Below are 17,322 nucleotides of genomic sequence, written 5' to 3'. Positions count from 1 at the left end.
TGATACAAATAAAAGCTGGAAAGAGCATTAACAATGACAGAGTCAGATAAAATCACAACTTTTCTTGAACGCATCACAGAGCTGAGATCGTAGGGCAACCAAACAGGTCTGAAATCTCCCCACAACCCCACTCCATATGCATACAGCCAGGAGGGTCTCACCTGTAGCAGAGAATAAGAGGAAGGCAAGCAGGCAGGAAAAAAAATCAGCTAAACTTTTAGCACTAACGTATAAACCCCCTGAGAGATCCAGACACAAGGGGAGTTCACATTCACTGCGTGGGCCTTTTCCACAGACCTCCACCAGATGCTCCCGGGAAAGACGGGAGCAGGCCAGGGGACTAGGGAGCCTCCTTCAAGGGTGCAGTATGGAGAAGATCAGCTACTACAGCCGGAAAGGCAAGTAACCCTGAAGCCCTCTAGGGCACAGGTAAACACCCACTGTATGTACAGAAATAAAAGAAGAAAAAAACACCAGAAAGAAGAAAAAACACTAAAACTTTTATCCTCGGGGTTGGGGCAGGAAATAGTCCTGAGTGCAGTATCATCTACCAATAAAGCTATGGAAGGGTCCAGGCACTACGGCACAAGACCTGCAATAGATACATACCATGGGGGGAGGAAGAGAAATACTGAGAAAACCTCATGCCCAAGGACCAGCAACAGTGGGCCTACTTAAGACAATGGCTGAACTTGGAAAACACAGAATCCCTTCTGCACCCATCACCAGCCTGACAAGCACTGAGTAATAAGCAATAGCAGTCTTCTACTTGGGGAGGAGCAAGAGTATGGAGAGTGACCCCCTTCTGAGGCACAGCTGCACAGGCAAGGTTGAAAACTGGGCACGGAACAGCAACACTGAGAAAAAAAACCTTCCAGCAACCCTGCCCCCATCCTAAGCACAAGGTAACAGTACAGAAATCTGAAGCTGGTGGTGGTAACCATAGCAGTAACAAAACCAAACCCCAGCTCAACTTTTGACTGGATTGACTTAACACTGTGACAGAAGAGGCATGCCCATTTCCAGGCATAAATAGTATGTACTTTAGTCTCAACTGTTCGAACAAAATATCTAGCAGTCAATAAAATATTCTGAGATATACAAAGAAGCAAGAAAGAGAACCTATTGTCAAGAGAGAAGCAAAACCAGAGTCAGAGATGCCACTGGCAAACCATGAGTATATGCACATACACGCAGAAGAGAGGAGATTCAGAGTGGCAAGAGAGAAGAGAGAAGCAAGCACAAGCCCCTCTACGCCGTTTCAGATCCTGACAGAAAATCAGCCATGAAAAAACTATTTTTTTAGTATATTATAAAGTCAATACGTTAAAATATTAAAACCACAATTAAAATTGCAAATACTATGATTCTCATCAAGCTACTGAATAACTCATTGTTAGACATGGAAAAAATTATCTGCTAATAAATTTTCACAGTTTTTTAAAAACATGCATATTTCTTTTTTTTTTTTTTTTTTAATTTATTTATTTTATTTTTGGCTGTGTTGGGTCCCTGCCGCCTCGCGGGCCCTCTCTAGCTGCAGAAAGCAGGGGCTACCCCCGCTGCGGTGCGCGGGCCTCCCACTGCTCCCGCCTCGGCGCAAGGGGCTCTAGGCATGCACGCTTCAGTAGTTGTGGCACGTGGGCTCTAGAGCGCAGGCTCAGTAGTTGTGGCACACGGGCTCAGCTGCTCCGCAGCATGTGGGATCTCCCTGGACCAGGGCTCGAACTCGTGTCCCCTGCACTGGCAGGTGGACCCTCAAACACTGTGCCACCAGGAAAGCCCCCCAAGCATATTGTTTTTTAATCAAAGATTTAAATGATAGCAGATGAAATAACTAAAAAAATAAAAACAAAACAAAAAACTTACCTTGTAGCAGCAGCAAAATGTCTGTTGGGCACCAGAACGTACACAGAACAAGGATAAAGAGATGTCTGAGAAGCCATCTTGGAAAGACTATGCCTTTGCTGATGTATCAAGACTTGAAAGAAAAAAAACATGTAAAATATTAATATCAATCACTACATACATAGTTTTTACATTCTCATTGTTTTCTAAAACAAAAATATTCAATATTTGTGAGTTAACCACAATCTTTAAAAAGTGTAAAAATGGAAACTGTACTTCTTGAAACTAAAGTCAAGTAAACATATCTAATTGAAGAATTCTGTCCTAATTTATTTTTAACTTAGTCTAGTTCAGGCTCAACAAAGTATGTTAGCTCTATTATTATAGATTACAAATACGTATCCTGAATTTTTAATTTAAATTTTAGTCTTCTTTTTTTTTTTCTTGTATAGATAATACATTCAGGTTGCCCAAGGTACTTCTGAAGGATAAGAAAGTGGAGGGTACTGTCTTACCAGAGGTCAAGACTTGTTATAAAGCTATGGTAATTAAGACACTTTGGTATTGGCACAAGAAAAATAGACTAATGAAACAATAAACAGCCCAGCAACAAGCCCATGTACATATGGATACTGAAATATGACAGAGATGTTATTGCAAATCACTGTGCAAAGAATTCAATAAGTGGTGCTAAGACAAGTGATTATCAACAGGGAAAAGAGTATATTTAGATCCCTATTTCACACCACACACACACACACACACACACACACACACACACACGCAATCAATCAGATCTAGATGGACTAAGGACTTACATGTGAATGGCAAAACTTAAAGGATTTCAGAATATAGGAAGATATCTTTATGACCTCTGAGAAGGGAACAATTTCACAAACAAAATCCAAAAGCAGTAACCGAAAAGTGACTACATTAGTGTTAAGAACACCTGTTTATCAAAAGATACTTTAAAGAAAGTGAAAAGACAAGCCAAAAACTGGGAGATTATAATAGTAACATACATACTGGACTAAGGATTAATATCCAGAATATATAAGATCAACCCAATTGAAAAATAAACAAAAGAGATGAACAGACTTCTAACTGAAAATGAAATACAAATGATGCATAAACATATAAAAAATGTACAGTCTTGGGCTTCCCTGGTGGTATAGTGGTTGAGAGTCCGCCTGCTGGTGCAGGGGACATGGGTTTGTGCCCCGGTCCGGGAAGATCCCACATGCTGCGGAGCGGCTGGGCCCGTGAGCCATGGCCGCTGAGCCTGTGCTTCCGAGCCTGTGCTCCGTAATGGGAGAGGCCACAACAGTGAGAGGCCCACGTACCGAAAAAAAAAAAAAAAAAAAAAAGTACAGTCTCGTTAGTAATCAGGTAAATGTTAATTTCAACCACAGTAACATATCATTTTATGGTGCTACTTAAAGAGTGGTCTGTGAGCCTGTTACAGCCTATCTGTTACCAAATTAAAATTAACCCAGCATGTAAATCAAACACATCACTAAGTAAGTATATTATTTAGTGCAGCTGACAAAATTTTTTTCCACAAGACTTTCTCAATGAAGGAAGAGTGCTTTGATCTTATTTTGGACAGGTAACAGTTTGTAGATGAGATAATTTAAGTAGCACTGTTTTACATGTAGCAAATTGGCAAAACTTTTTAAAAAGTCCTGTATAGCTGAAAATATCACGTAAGGATAAATTTTACACATAGCAGTTAAGAGTATGAATTGGAATACCATTTTGGAAAACAATACGGCATTACCCAAAGAGGATGGGCATGCGCGCCTCAGTGATGCAGCAATTCTACTCCCGGGCATGTACTCTAGAGAAACTCCTGCACACGTGTACTAAGAGACATGCACAAGAATGATCGTCACATCGTTGAAATGGCAAAACTGAAGAAAAGAACCCAAGTGTGTATCTACAGTAGGATGGATAAATAATTTGTGGTATATTCCTATAATGGAAAGCTACAGGACTGTAAAAATGAATAAACTATATGCCGTATATACAGATGGATCTTTCAAACATAATTTGAGCAAAAATGTCACTGGCGAAAGAATTCATTTGGTATTATTTCAATTCAAAAACATGCATAAGTAATCAAGATTGTATTTAGGAGTGTGTGTGTGTGTGTGTGTGTGTGTGTGTGTGTGTGTGCGCGTGTGTTAAAACTATACAGAAGGGGACTCCCCTGGTGGCACAGTGGTTAAGAATCCTCCTGCCAACACAGGGACATGGGTTCGAGCCCTGGTCTGGGAAGATCCCACATGCTGTGGAGCAACTAAGCCCACGCACCACAACTACTGAGCCCACGCACAACTACTGAGCCCATGCACCACAACTACTGAGCCCACGCACAACTACTGAGCCCATGCACCACAACTACTGAAGCCCATGCACCTAGAGCCCATGCTCCGCAACAAGAAAGCCACCACAATGAGAAGCCCACGCACCGCAACAAAGAGTAGCCCCCGCTCACCACAACTAGAGGAAGCCTGCGCACAGCAACGAAGATCCAATGCAGCCAAAAAAAAAAAAAAAAAAAAAAATATACAGAAAAACAATGGAGTGATAAAATAGAAATTCAGGAAAAGTGCCTCACCTCTGGGGAAGAAACAGATCAAATAAGACAAAAGCACTTAGGCCTTTGAAGGTATTGATAATGTTCTTTATTTTTTTAAGCTTACTAGTAAGTATCCAGAATTTTAAGTTATTATTCTTTGTATGTTATAAATATCTTTTGTATGTAGAAATACTAGGAAAATGTTTTTATTTAAGGGTTACAAAAGAATATACAAAAGTAAAGTCTTCCTCCAACCCCTAAAACCCAGCTTCCCTCCCACGTTAGTAATTTCTTATGCATCTCTCTAGAAATATTATTTCCCTACTCTTTTATTAAATGGTAGCACACTCTACTCACTGTTCTATACCTTTATTTTTCATGTAAAGGTATTAGAGCCCATTTTCAGACATATATTAGATATAGATGTACACACATTATTTATAAGAGATGTGTATATATAATCTCATGTATGCCTTTCACAAAGGTACGTTTATACATATGTATTACAGCAATAATTTCATATCAGTTCATAAAGACTTCATCTCTTCAGAGCTGCAAAAGTACTACACTGTGTGGTTGTATCATAATCAGTGACCAGCCATTAGTTCATTTATAATATTTTGCTATTATAAACAGTGCTGCAGTGAATGACTTTGTACAAACATCATTTTGCACACATACAAGTATATTCATAGGATAAATTCAAGAAGGGAATTTGCTGGGTCAAAGGATATGAACGTTTGTAATTTTGATAAATACTGCTCTCTACAATAACAGTGCCATATACATTTCAACCAGCAATGAAAAGGTTGCCTGTTTCCATACACTCATGCCAACATAGTATGTTACCAAACACATTGATATTCGTCAACCTAGTAGATGAAAGATGGTATGCAGAGTTGTTTTAATTTAAATTTCCTTATGAATTAGGCTGAATATGTTTTCATGTTTGGTCATCTATATTTTCTTTTCTGTTTAATTGGGCTTAAACTCAATTTTGTTTTGTTTTGTTTTTTGTTTTTGGCTGTGCCATGTGGTTTGCAGGACGTCAGTTCCCCGACCAGGGACTGAACCTGGGCCATGGCAGTGAAAGCCCAGAGTCCTAACCACTAGGCAACCAGGGAACTCTCTAAACTCAACTTTTTAAATTAGTGCTCTACAACTAGATTTTCATGTAAAATTACTGTTAAAATCTATATCTTAAAATCCACTCATTATATAGACCAATAGCATGTAAGCTGTAAGACTTGTCTACACATCAAATGAATTTTTTCATGAGTTAAGCTTCCAAGTGCAGGGCACTGCGCACGCAGAAGAGCTACCGAGTCCTCACTGTGGTCTACAGGCCCTATGTGAGCCGGCCCCTGCCTGTCACTCCATATCACTCTCTTACTTGCTCACTATGAACCTTCTTTCAGATCCTTGAATCCCTAGAGTCCCTCAAGTTAATTCCTCACTCAGGGCCTTTACAGTTAATGTTACATCTGACAGGGATGCACCAGCTTCGTATCTTCCCCTGGTCTACTCCTTATCATCAGCTCAAACGTCATCAAAACCACATGCCTAACAACTCAATTTCATCTCTAATTCTAATCTTCCAAAACAAAGTTGAAGTACAAGAAAACCACCAAGACTGTGAATTCTGTGAACATATGGGTCCGACATTTGGGACAGTATAGGAGACCTTTTTATTACTGCGGCACAAAAGCCACAACTGGGGCTTTAATGGCTAGGAAAAAGAAGAGAAATAGACTAATGAGATCCAGTTCCTGACCTCCAGAGTCTCAAATTTAGTGGCTATGCTGGTATGCAACAGTCTAAGAGGAGATTCTCCACATTTTTAAAGAAGCTAGCTACCTTGAAAAATCACATATGGTAAATGAAGGAAGAGCAATTATCCACTCAAGATTTGGAAAACACTTCCAAAAAATAATTCTAATTGTACTAAACAAGGACCCCACAACCCTGGCAGGATACTTAAAATAATAATTCTCTTGAATACATCAATTGCAACCTGCTATAAAATACTCAACCACAAAAAAAAAAAATACTCAACCACTACTTTTAGAATCCCCAGTCATGACAACCAGAAATTAAAATTTTCAACAGAAATCAAACTGCTACAGACTAAGAAAAAATAAACTACAAAAATACCACTACTTAAATAGCAATGCTAGGCCATGATATCTGTATTTTCAATCCTTCTGTAGTCAATTTATCTATCTGTAGTATTTTATTATATTCCTTTAATATATTTCTTCTCCTCTCACTCTTAGCAAATAACCTCACTCGCTACTTCAGAGAAAACAGAAGCCCTCAGAACTTCCTCCACTACTTAGGAATGTAAATAAATCTGCACTCATTCTCAAAAGTTATCCTCACCCCTACCCCGTGGCAATGAGATGGAAATAACTCCATCTCCTTTGCTAGCTGATTCTCTTAAACATGATACTGAAAGGTTAGAGTTCCCCAGGGCTTCTCAACCTAACTCTATAATGCTCACTTTCCCCAGGAGGTCTTATCTATGTAGTCTTTGCCTTCCCACCATAAGCACTGTAGTCCAGGCCACCATCATCTACTACATGGAATGCTGCAACAGACTCCAAACTACTCTTCTACTCTTGGCCCTTTCCATTTCTTTTCCACCTACTAGTAAGAGGGATGATTTAAAAACGAAATCTCGTCATACCCTTACAACACTTGGATGGCTTCACCTTGCTCTCTGAATAAAGTAAATTCTTAAAAAGGTCCTCCATGAGCTGCTTCTAACCTATTTAGCGGGCTTCATCTAACACCATTCTCTCTCATGCTTGCCACACTTCAAATACACTGGCATCCTTTCAGTTTCTTGAACACACCGTGGTTTTTACAACCTTCAGATTTTCAAATATAATCTTCCCTCCATCTGTGACATTCTCCCCTACTACTTCCCACTCCCCCGTCCAATAGCTAATTCGTAACTATCCAATGATCTTTCAGGGACTCTGCTTAAGCTACTCCTTCAGAAAAGACTTCCCTGAAGACTCAGAATAGATTAAGGTCTCTCATATACACTCTTATAACAACCTGTACTTTTCCTTCACAGCACTCAGGACAACTGTAATTAAAAAAGTAATTATACAATGAATGACCGCTCTTCAGTAGATGATAAGTACCATGCATGGCCAAGGAGTGTATATAACTTGTTCACTATTCTGTTCCTAACACAAAACACAGTGTTTGGCAAATGAAGACATGATAAACATCTGTTGAATGAAAGAAGGAAATGTCAACTAATGAGAGCAAAAACTGGATTCAAATTACTTTAATATTCATTACAACACATGGAAGAGGGGTGGCATTTTGTTGAAGATCCATGTATTCATTCACTCATTTATTTATTAAACAACGATTATGCCAACGAAACATGTGCTAGCACTGCTTTAAGTAATTAGTGAACAAAACAAATAAAATCCCTGTCCTCACGGACCTTACATCCTACTGGGGATGGACAATACTAACAAACATAAAATGGTACTGGTAAGAGGAAACCCACTGGGTAAAAGGAATTGAGAATCAAGGGGAAAGTGGGTTGCAGTTTTAAATAGGAAGGTTAAGGTAGGCCCTTTTAAAAAGGTGACATTTGGGGCTTCCCTGGTGGCACAGTGGTTGAGAGTCTGCCTGCCGATGCAGGGGACACGGGTTCGTGCCCCGGTCTGGGAAGATCCCACATGACGCGGAGGGGCTGGGCCCGTGAGCCATGGCCGCTGAGCCTGCGCATCCGGAGCCTGTGCGAGGCCACAACAGTGAGAGGCCCACATACCGCAAAAGAAAAAAAAAAAGTGACATTTGAGCAAAGGCTTGAAAGAAATGAGAAAGTCGGTCATGCAAATATCTAGAGAAAGTGTTCCAGGCCCACTCCACTTGGGAGAAAAAGTCCTCCCAACAAAGGGATGTTCTTGGTGTGTTTCAGAAACAAAAAAGCCAATGTGCTACAGCACTGTGAGTGAGAAGGAGGGCAGCTGGAGAAGAACTCAGAGTGGTAAGCTGGGTGAATGGAGGTGGAAGAAGGTAGGCACAAAATGATATGGAAGACCCTAGGCCAGTGCTGTCCAATGGAAGTATAATATAAGCCACATGCATAACTTTAAATTTTCTAATAGCCATATTAAAAAAAAGGTGAAACAGAAATCAGGGAAATTAATTAATAATAAAAATTAACATATTTTATTACAGCTAATACCCCCAAATATATCATTTCAACGTGTTATCAATGTAAAAAAATTGAGATATTTTACTTTTTCTGGTACTAAGTCCTCAAAATCTAATGTGTATTTAATACACTCAGGTTGGATTAGCCACATTTGAAGTGCTCAGTTGTGGATAACAAAATGGACAGCACAGCTGTAGGCCATTCTAAGGACTTTAGATTTAGAAAAATGGGGAGGTTTTGCAGAGTTTTGAGCATAGGAGTAACATGATTTGATTTAAGTTCTTAAAGGACCAGACTACTTGTTGAGAGTACACTGTAGAGAAATCTAGGTGAGGGATGGTAGTGGCTTGGAAGGTAGCTGCAGTGAAGTAGTGAGAAGAAGTCAGATTCTGGATTTATTTTGAGGGTAAAGCAGAAAGGATTTGTCAACCATTTAATGTGATGTGTGAGAAAAAGAGGGGGAGTCAAAGATATTCTGAGGTTCTGGTCTGAGCAATTGAAAGGATGCAATAACCATCAAATGAGATGGGGAAGACTCCAGGCGATGACCATCAGTTTGATTTTAGACAAGTCTTAGGTTACTGATTAGATATACAAGTGGAGATCTAGAATAGAGAGATGAGTTTAAGAATCTAAAGTTCAGGAGAGAGGTCCTGATTGTAGATAATTTTGAGAACCATTAAGATACAGACAATAGTCAAAGCCACAAAACTTGGATGAGATCACTAAAAGAGTGAATTTAGATACAACAGACATGAGGATGAAGGATGGAATCCTTGCTTCTGAGACATTCCAAGGTAAGAAATTGGGAAGAAGAGGAGGAACCAGCAAAGTAATGTGAGAAGTGACAAGTGAGATAAAAAGAAAATTAAGAGAGTGAGACATCCTGAGAGCCATGAGAAGAAAATGTGGCAAGGAGAGAATGATAACCTTTGATTCTCCTTTTGGTTCCTTTAGTTTGTCTAACATAATGTTATTTCTGTCATACATGAAGATAGTGCCATTAATCTCTTTTCAGTAAAGATATACTTTTTAGTTTGCTCACTTAGCAGTTATCAAGGTCTGTTGTGATCTCTTGTCACCTCTATCTTTTAAGCAACAACTATCCCAAATAGGGAATGCTGGTCTTTACACTGAGCTTTCCTGTTACGAAGCTCAAAGAGAAGACTATGATGCTGTTAAAAAAAAAAAAATCAATTAATCACTGGTCTAGGAGTTAAGCTTCAGTCTTCCTCTGCCACTTAGTTATATGAACTTGGCGACATACTTAAGAGAATCAGTTTCTTCCTCTGTAAAATGGGGGTGTTCCTGGCTGCTGCCTCCACCCAAAAATCCACCATAGTTAAATAACAACACGTATCACTGTACTTCAAAAACACAAAATAAAAAAATTTTAAGTACTGTACCCAAAAAGGGTTGTCATCCTAGCCAACAAATTAGACCTTATTAACTGCTGAGAAGGGTTGCTAGCAAGAAATATCACAGAACTAGCCTCCAAATGATAAATGTTAGTCCAAACTGGACAACATCTGGAAGTTTAAGAATTGGAACTGCCTGCAACGATGTGCTCCGAAAGCACCAAGTATTCTAAGTTTATGGTTGTAAGCCACTAAAATATACCACCTTTTCCATTCCAGATCTCTCTTCACATATCAAACTCCTTTCCCCCCGCAGCCCACATCCCCAGCATCGGAGACAGAGCCAAGTCTCTGCCTCGGTCCCTGCGGGTGGCTGGAAGGGTGTCAATGTATACCCCCTCCCACTCCCGTCCTAGGGTGGACAGCTCCAGAAAGGAGTGAAACCTCTGATAAGGTCGTTTTTAAGTAGCAACGACCCTCTAGAGAACTTAAGAGTCCAGAAAGAGTAGAGGCTTATCAAGCCCCCAGTGCAGACCCGCACCTAGGAGAGTCCGGCTTGCACTGTGCAGCCACAGAAGACCCAGGGCCAGAGCTATTTTCCCCGCAAGCCCAGACGACCCCTCGCTTTACCTCTACCGAGGCACCTTACAGCCGCCGCCATGTTGACCATTCCGGATTGTGTTGACGAAATTGGTCCCACGCTTCAACTTGGAAAGAATTTACAAAGTGTTCCTAACCGGAAACGGCGGAGGGGGAAGGGATTCGAAGGAGCAAGAGGAAAGGAGGTGGGACCAAAGTAAGCCTTCGAGCTGGCGCGGGAGGGCGCGCTGCGCGGGTGCCCCGTGGCTGTGTTCCCGTTAGTCCTGCGTGCTGTGTAGAGCCCAGTGTTTCCTGGTTCCGGTTCGACAGTTCAACCATCTTCAGGGAAACGTCCCCTTCCTGGAAAGTACGGTCCTGTTGGCGATGCTCCAACTATTTTATTCCTTTTTATTTTTTTCTTTTTGATTCTGCAAGTGTACTCAGAACGATCATTTTAAATTGTGAGAGTACCCAGGAGAGCATGAAAAACAGAAAATCTGAATAATCTCACCAGCTTCCACCGCCACGTTTCCAGCCTCGTAAAGACTTTTAAAAATTAACCAGGCTGTCCACTACCACCCAAGGGGCGTGTCCCACTCACTAACAAACTCTTTTGAACTCATCGCAAGATCAGCGTGGTTTTCAGTTAATCTGAACATTAAGCAGTTCTACATTTTCCCGCTGCTGACAAACTGTGCCATTAGGATCAACTGAATAATAAAACTTGACAAATTTATATAACACTTCTAGTTTTAAAATGGCAGATCTAAGACCTACGCACAGGTTATTCTGACGGGGGGGGCGGGGAATCAGTATCCTTTCCATTACGTCACAACTGTCAGTGTAGTTTATCTAAAACAATTCTGATCACGAATTATATCACTTCCCAGTTTAATATAAAACCCTCGCGTGTCTACCTCGAGCTCGCTTCTGGCCTCCGCCTACCTCCCTGGCCTCAACCCTCTGCCCGCAGCCCACCCCCATTCAACCCCATTCACACACACGGTTTCTCACCTCCAGGCCTTTGTTCACTCTGTCCCCTCTGGAACGTCCTGTACCGTATCACCTCGGTAACTTTTTTTTTTTAATTTTTTTAATTTAAGACTTCAACTCAGGGTTTATTCACTAATGAAGCCTCCCTCTTCCTTTCCCAGGCTGATTTATGGCCACCTCTTCCCGGTTTTGTTCAAGGCTTACACCTGTTTTTGTTTATCTGTTTGTTTTATACAATTTTATTGAGTTATAATTCACATACCATACAATTCACCAGTCTAAATTGTACAATTCAATGGGTTTTAGTATATTTATAGAGTTGTGTGACCATCACCACGTTATCTGTTTTTCTCAACTAATCATCTGAGCTCTTGGGAACAGAAATCATGTCTTACTCATTTTTGTAAACTTAGCACATACTACCTGCCTGGCACATAGGAGGCTCTCAACAAATATTTGTTGAATAAGTGAATGTTATAGGCACACATGAATTATTGACTCGATTAGAATGGCAAGCTTGCAAATTTGCTTCTATGAAGCTGCCCATAGGACTGGATCAAAGTAGGGTTTTCATAAATGCTTTATTTTGTATTTGTATACTGTACTCATCTACATGAAGTATAAGATTTCTAATTTATTTGCCTGCCTTGCCAACACCTAAGCAGTTACTTCAAAAGTTCCACACCCATTTATGGCTGTTATACAAAAAAAAATTAGAAAAAACTGAATCTACCTTTACAACTTTCTTTCCTGTCTCCCTCCTTACCCTTCCTCCCTTCCTTTCACAAATACATGAATGCCTGCCATGTGTCAAGCAGTGTGCTTGGCTATGCACAGATATGGTGACTAAAAGAGACGTTGCTCTCATGATACTTAAAAATGAATTTCATGTAAGGGTAAATGCCAGAATTAGAGCAACTTCACTTAATTTATCTCAGACAAAAACCAAACATCCGGATTAGAGATTCTGGTCCTTAGACTCTACATCCCTTCCTTTTCGTAGTTGGGATCAGTTGGCCCCCATGTGTGTGCTTCTTTATGTCTCCTGTTATAATAAGAGAATTTAAACATCCGATATTAGGATTTAGAGTAACATTTAATGTGCTTGTAGTAGTAGCTTTATTGAAGCAATGTCCTGTAGAGATGCAGCTTACCTGATTGTCCACTTTGGGCACCAGAACTTGATAGCATTAGTCAGGTGGGGTCTAGAGTCCAGTTATCTATATATAATAATATATAAAGAGGTTATTTAGCTTGAGACTTGTAAAAACCACAAAAATGCACACTCTGAGATGGGAACTCCAAGCCTCTAAATATTTAACACAATGAGGTTCTCATTCAAGAGAAGCAATAGAGCGTTTTAGTTAAACAGTGGTGCTCTGGAGCAAAACTTCCCAGGTTTGAATCCCAGTATCATCACTTACTAGTTGTGTGACTTGGGGCAAGTTACTATACCTTTCTGGGCCTTAGTTTCCTCACCTGTGAGATAATTTACTGAGGTACTTACTACCATACCTGGCACAGAGTAAACACTCATTAAATGTTAAATGTTGTCATTACTAAGGAACCAGGGAGAGCTCTTAACCAGAGAGGTAAAATGAATACGCTGTTCTAGTAACCTTTCTTCCAATATCTGCTTAATTCTTAATATGATACATGCTATTCTTGTTCCTATATGTGCTAGGATGTCACCTTCTTTATATGAGAACTCATTAGTATTTTCAGAAAGTCTTTAGGCTGTGCTTATGTACTTCCTCAAAGTTCACTTTAAATCAACTTTTCCCAATTGATTTCTAGGAAGGTTTTTACTCTCCAGGAGTCTTGGCATCATGCCAGCTGCCTGCTTGGCTAATTTCCTTGGGAAAAGTTTCTCAATATTTGCCCAACCTTATAGTTCTCTTGATCTGTGTTCTCTGCCTTTCTCAACTGTCTTCCAATTGCGCTGGAAACTCCTTTGCAAGAAGAGTCTCTTCCCATTTGTAGTTCAAGTTGAAAATGAGTATTCTGGACAAAAAACGGAACTCTGTGACATTTCCTACTTCATTAGTGTGCAACAGAATCACCCAGCAGGCTTGTTAAAACTCAGACTGCTGTGCTCTACCCCCAAGAGTTTCTGGTCCAGTGGGCCTGGGGCAGAGCTCATTAATTTGCATTTATAATAGGTTCCTGGGTGATGCTTATGTACTAGTCTAGAGACAACACTTTAAAATTCACTTCCTATGTAATATCACGAAACATTTACATCCATACCTATCATTAACTTGGGGAGGAGTCGTTTTATTTAACAATTTTATACTCGATATAATATAAGCAATAAAAGCATGAATTTCCCCATGGGATATGTCTTAGGACCAGACTCTACCCACTCTTATCTTCTCCTTTATACAGAAACTGCTATTCCACATCTGGATTTCAGCTCCAAAACTGTCCAGCTGTCAGCTGGGAGAATTTTCAATGCCTGCCTGTCTACCTATCTGGATTTTAAGTATTACCAACTCCTAGGTTCCCTTCCCTCCTTGTGCTTACTTTATACTCAGATTATTGTTTTAATAAAGAAATCACTATCTAGAATAATAATTTCTTAGAAGATTGAAAGTTTGGTGAAGAATTGAAACTCATTTTGTCTTGTCCTTTCCATATATGGGAGTTTCTCTGTCCAAAAACCCCTAGGAGATTGTTTTAATTCCAGATTGAATTAGGAGGTTTAGAACTGTCCAGTGGAATGCTGGTAAATGTTTGACAACCAGCCTTCCAGTACAAAAGACACAAATTTATAGTATTTGCCAATCTCCATGGTGTAAACATTCCCAGAATAGATGATTTCAAGCTGTCATACATCAAATCAACCAACTCACAAAATTCTGACAACATAGCACTTGGTTCTCACATGACTACAGCACTACTGGAAGTTTCTTAGTAAAAGCCTTTGGTTACTTTTAGAAGGCCTACACTAAACCAATTCATCCTAGAGCCACACTTCTCAAACTTTAATGTGAATACAAATCATCTGAGAATCTTATTAATATGTAGATTCTAATTTAGTAGGTCTGAGGTAGAGCCTGAGATTCTGATTTCTTGTTAGAAATCTGTTGGCTCCTAAGTGATACTGAGGCTGCTAGTCTGTGGACCACACTTTGAGTAGCAAGGCCCTAGAACACATCCTGGGGCAAAATTCATATTTCCATCGTTAGTCGCAAACCAGAACCTTATGAATAGGTCTCTTCCTAATACAGAGTATAAACTTAAGTGGATTCCCAAATTTCTAGGTGTAAACTCCATGACCTCCATCACTCGGTGGAGATACCAGAAATATCACTAACTTCCTGCCCTGCCTACATCTGCTGCTGTTGGAAACTTTCCTCTCCCACATAAATAAAATTCCACAAGCCCCAGCTATTTGGATCAGTGGAAACCATCTGACTCAAGGAAAATCTGTTCATACTGGAGCCAGTGATCTGGCTTGAAAAGAGAAGCTGGGCCAGTCATCCTTCTCACAGAACTGGAATTGGGAAAATGAAGGGCTGAAACATTTAGGTGGAAGAACTCAAGCTGTAAGGTCATGGCATAGATTCAAGGCTAGAGAAGCCTTGAAAGGCAAGCTGGGGTTATTAGCAAGCAGAAATGATGCCTGAGTAGAGTCACATGAAGCCAGTCAGTTTCAAGAATAGAATGGAGTGAGGATGCCTTGGAAAGCAGAAATATCATGAAGAAGAAAGAGAGCTACCCGCCTCTGAGAGGAAGATAACAAATACTGCCTCAGTTCCTATTTCCGTCAAGCCTACAGTATCACTGTTCCTCTCCCTGCCTTCTTGTGAGATCCATATCTACCATATATATCCCTACAACAACTCCTGTTTTCTTGAGCTATCACCAGTGAATGTCTTTATTTTCTAAACCAACAAAGACCTAATTAAAATCATGGGACTCTAGTTATTCTAGTGAAGATGCATGAACTGACAGCTCTCTGCCAGAATTAGTAGCAAAGCTTTAATCATGGAATCTCAGAGATTGAAAAGTTAGATGTATAAACCCTCTCTGTGATACTCAAATTTCTGGTTACAGATGAAGGAACAGAGGCACTGAGAAGTTCAGTAACTTGCCCAATTAGTGCATAGTTGAGTTGGGATTTGTATCCAGGATGCCTGACTCCAGAGTCTATGTTTGTAACCAGCAGTATACATGTATCACACACATATTTCTTGCCGGACATTGTGCTAAGCATGTAGTAGCTTGCTTAATTAAAGATAAAGAAACTGAGGCTCCGAAAAGTTAGTGAGTTGCCCAAGGCCACACAAGTAGTGTTCGAGCCTAACAACCCAGTCAGTGCATTTGACTATCACCCCTGCCCCCTCCTGCTTCACTGCCACCCTGAAACTCTGGTGTTTATACATATATACACCTATGACTCAATTTTTTTTTTTTTTCGGTACGCGGGCCTCTCACTGTTGTGGCCTCTCCCGTTGCGGAGCACAGGCTCCGGACGCGCAGGCTCAGTGGCCATGGCTCACGGGCCCAGCCGCTCCGCGGCATGTGGGATCCTCCCGGACCGGGGCACGAATCCTTGTCCCCTGCATCGGCGGGCGGATTCTCAACCACTGCGCCACCAGGGAAGCCCTGACTCAATATTTTTCATGCCAATGTTTTACATTAGAAAATGGCCAGGTAATATCAGAGTGTGTGGAAGAAAGTAAATAACATGTAAGCACCTAAACATTATTTTTTTCTTCAAAGCCAAGGGTGGAAATCACAAGCACCAAAAAAACACTAATTGGAGTTAGTTTTTTTTTTTTATCTCTAATGCACGCAGAGGTAAAACTTGTTTGAAATATTTATCTAAGACATGGCAATGCATTTTTTTTTAATGTTGTAAATCTGAGAAAAGTAACAATAGCAACAAAGCAATTCTCAGGAAGAGGTTTTATTTTTATAGAAGAGTGTGCAAACTCATGAGAGGAAGCAGTAAGGATTAAAAGGATGTGACTCTCGTCCTCCCTTCTGTGCTGTGTGGCTTTATTGTTTTGTTGACTTAGAAGTGAACTTGACATTTTGTTGTTGCACTCCTTTCAGGTCCTTTCTTTGAAATTAGGTCAGACAGAGGCTGAGTTCCTTTCCAAGGTCTGATTAGGGACTAATAAGGGGTTAATAATCTTCGTATTAAGATTAAGTAATTATTTCTTAGTTTTTTTTATCTGAAAAATATTGAATCAAATACTCCAGCATTCACCCATATGTACAGCAGCATCTCATCTTGGTCTAAATTATTTTATTCTGTCTAACAGTTTTTCTGTTGTTGCTACTGGGTTAGCCTTTTTCTTCTTCCCATGGTTATCAGGTGGAAGAGGTAGAACAGTGGTGGTGTTGGAGGGAATAGGGGATGGCATGGGAAGAAAAGAGGCTCAGAGTGGGGCGGGCTTTAACAATCAAGAAGCCAGAGGTTCAGTTCAGGTTTTTGTGGCATGGCCAACCCCAGCAAGCTGTGTCCCCACCCAGTGCCTCAGTTTTTCCATCTGAAAATAAGGATGACAACATTTTTGTGGCACTTGATTCTCCACTGCAGTTCCTCAGCTTCAGTGACACCTTGTGAATGTACGCTAAATAACTATGGATAATTGATAAGGGTTAATTTTTAATGGATAAATAATAGATGCTTTTCTGGCTCCTCTGGGACAGATGACAGAGCTCTAACCCAAGCAAAAAACAAAAACAAAAACACAACAGGTCAAAGGGATATGCGGGGACCCAAGGGGTGGGAGTAATTAGCATTTCTG

General features: G+C 40.4%; 1 protein-coding gene across 5 annotated transcripts in view; it reads right to left on the bottom strand.

Moving 5' to 3' along the window:
• MRPL1 (mitochondrial ribosomal protein L1) overlaps positions 1-17,322 on the bottom strand; it is a 101,375-nt gene that overhangs the window by 55,880 nt on the left and 28,173 nt on the right. For 2 of the 5 annotated variants that reach the window (XM_032633761.1, XM_032633762.1), the window contains exons 2-3: positions 12,709-12,774; positions 1,870-1,981 (exon numbers count right to left, since the gene is read on the bottom strand). In XM_032633761.1, coding sequence (XP_032489652.1) covers positions 1,870-1,981; positions 12,709-12,745 — 149 coding nt within the window. In that variant the 5' untranslated portion in view covers positions 12,746-12,774. Of the gene's footprint in view, positions 1-1,869; positions 1,982-10,523; positions 10,545-10,612; positions 10,745-12,708; positions 12,775-17,322 lie in introns of those variants that run through there. The other 3 variants (XM_032633763.1, XM_032633760.1, XM_032633764.1) reach the window with 3 other exon arrangements.

This window comes from Phocoena sinus, chromosome 5 (genome assembly GCF_008692025.1).
Source record: "Phocoena sinus isolate mPhoSin1 chromosome 5, mPhoSin1.pri, whole genome shotgun sequence".
NCBI lineage: Eukaryota > Metazoa > Chordata > Mammalia > Artiodactyla > Phocoenidae > Phocoena > Phocoena sinus.
The sequence above is the reverse complement of the archived record's forward strand: the minus strand, read 5'-3'. Positions and strand labels throughout refer to the sequence as shown.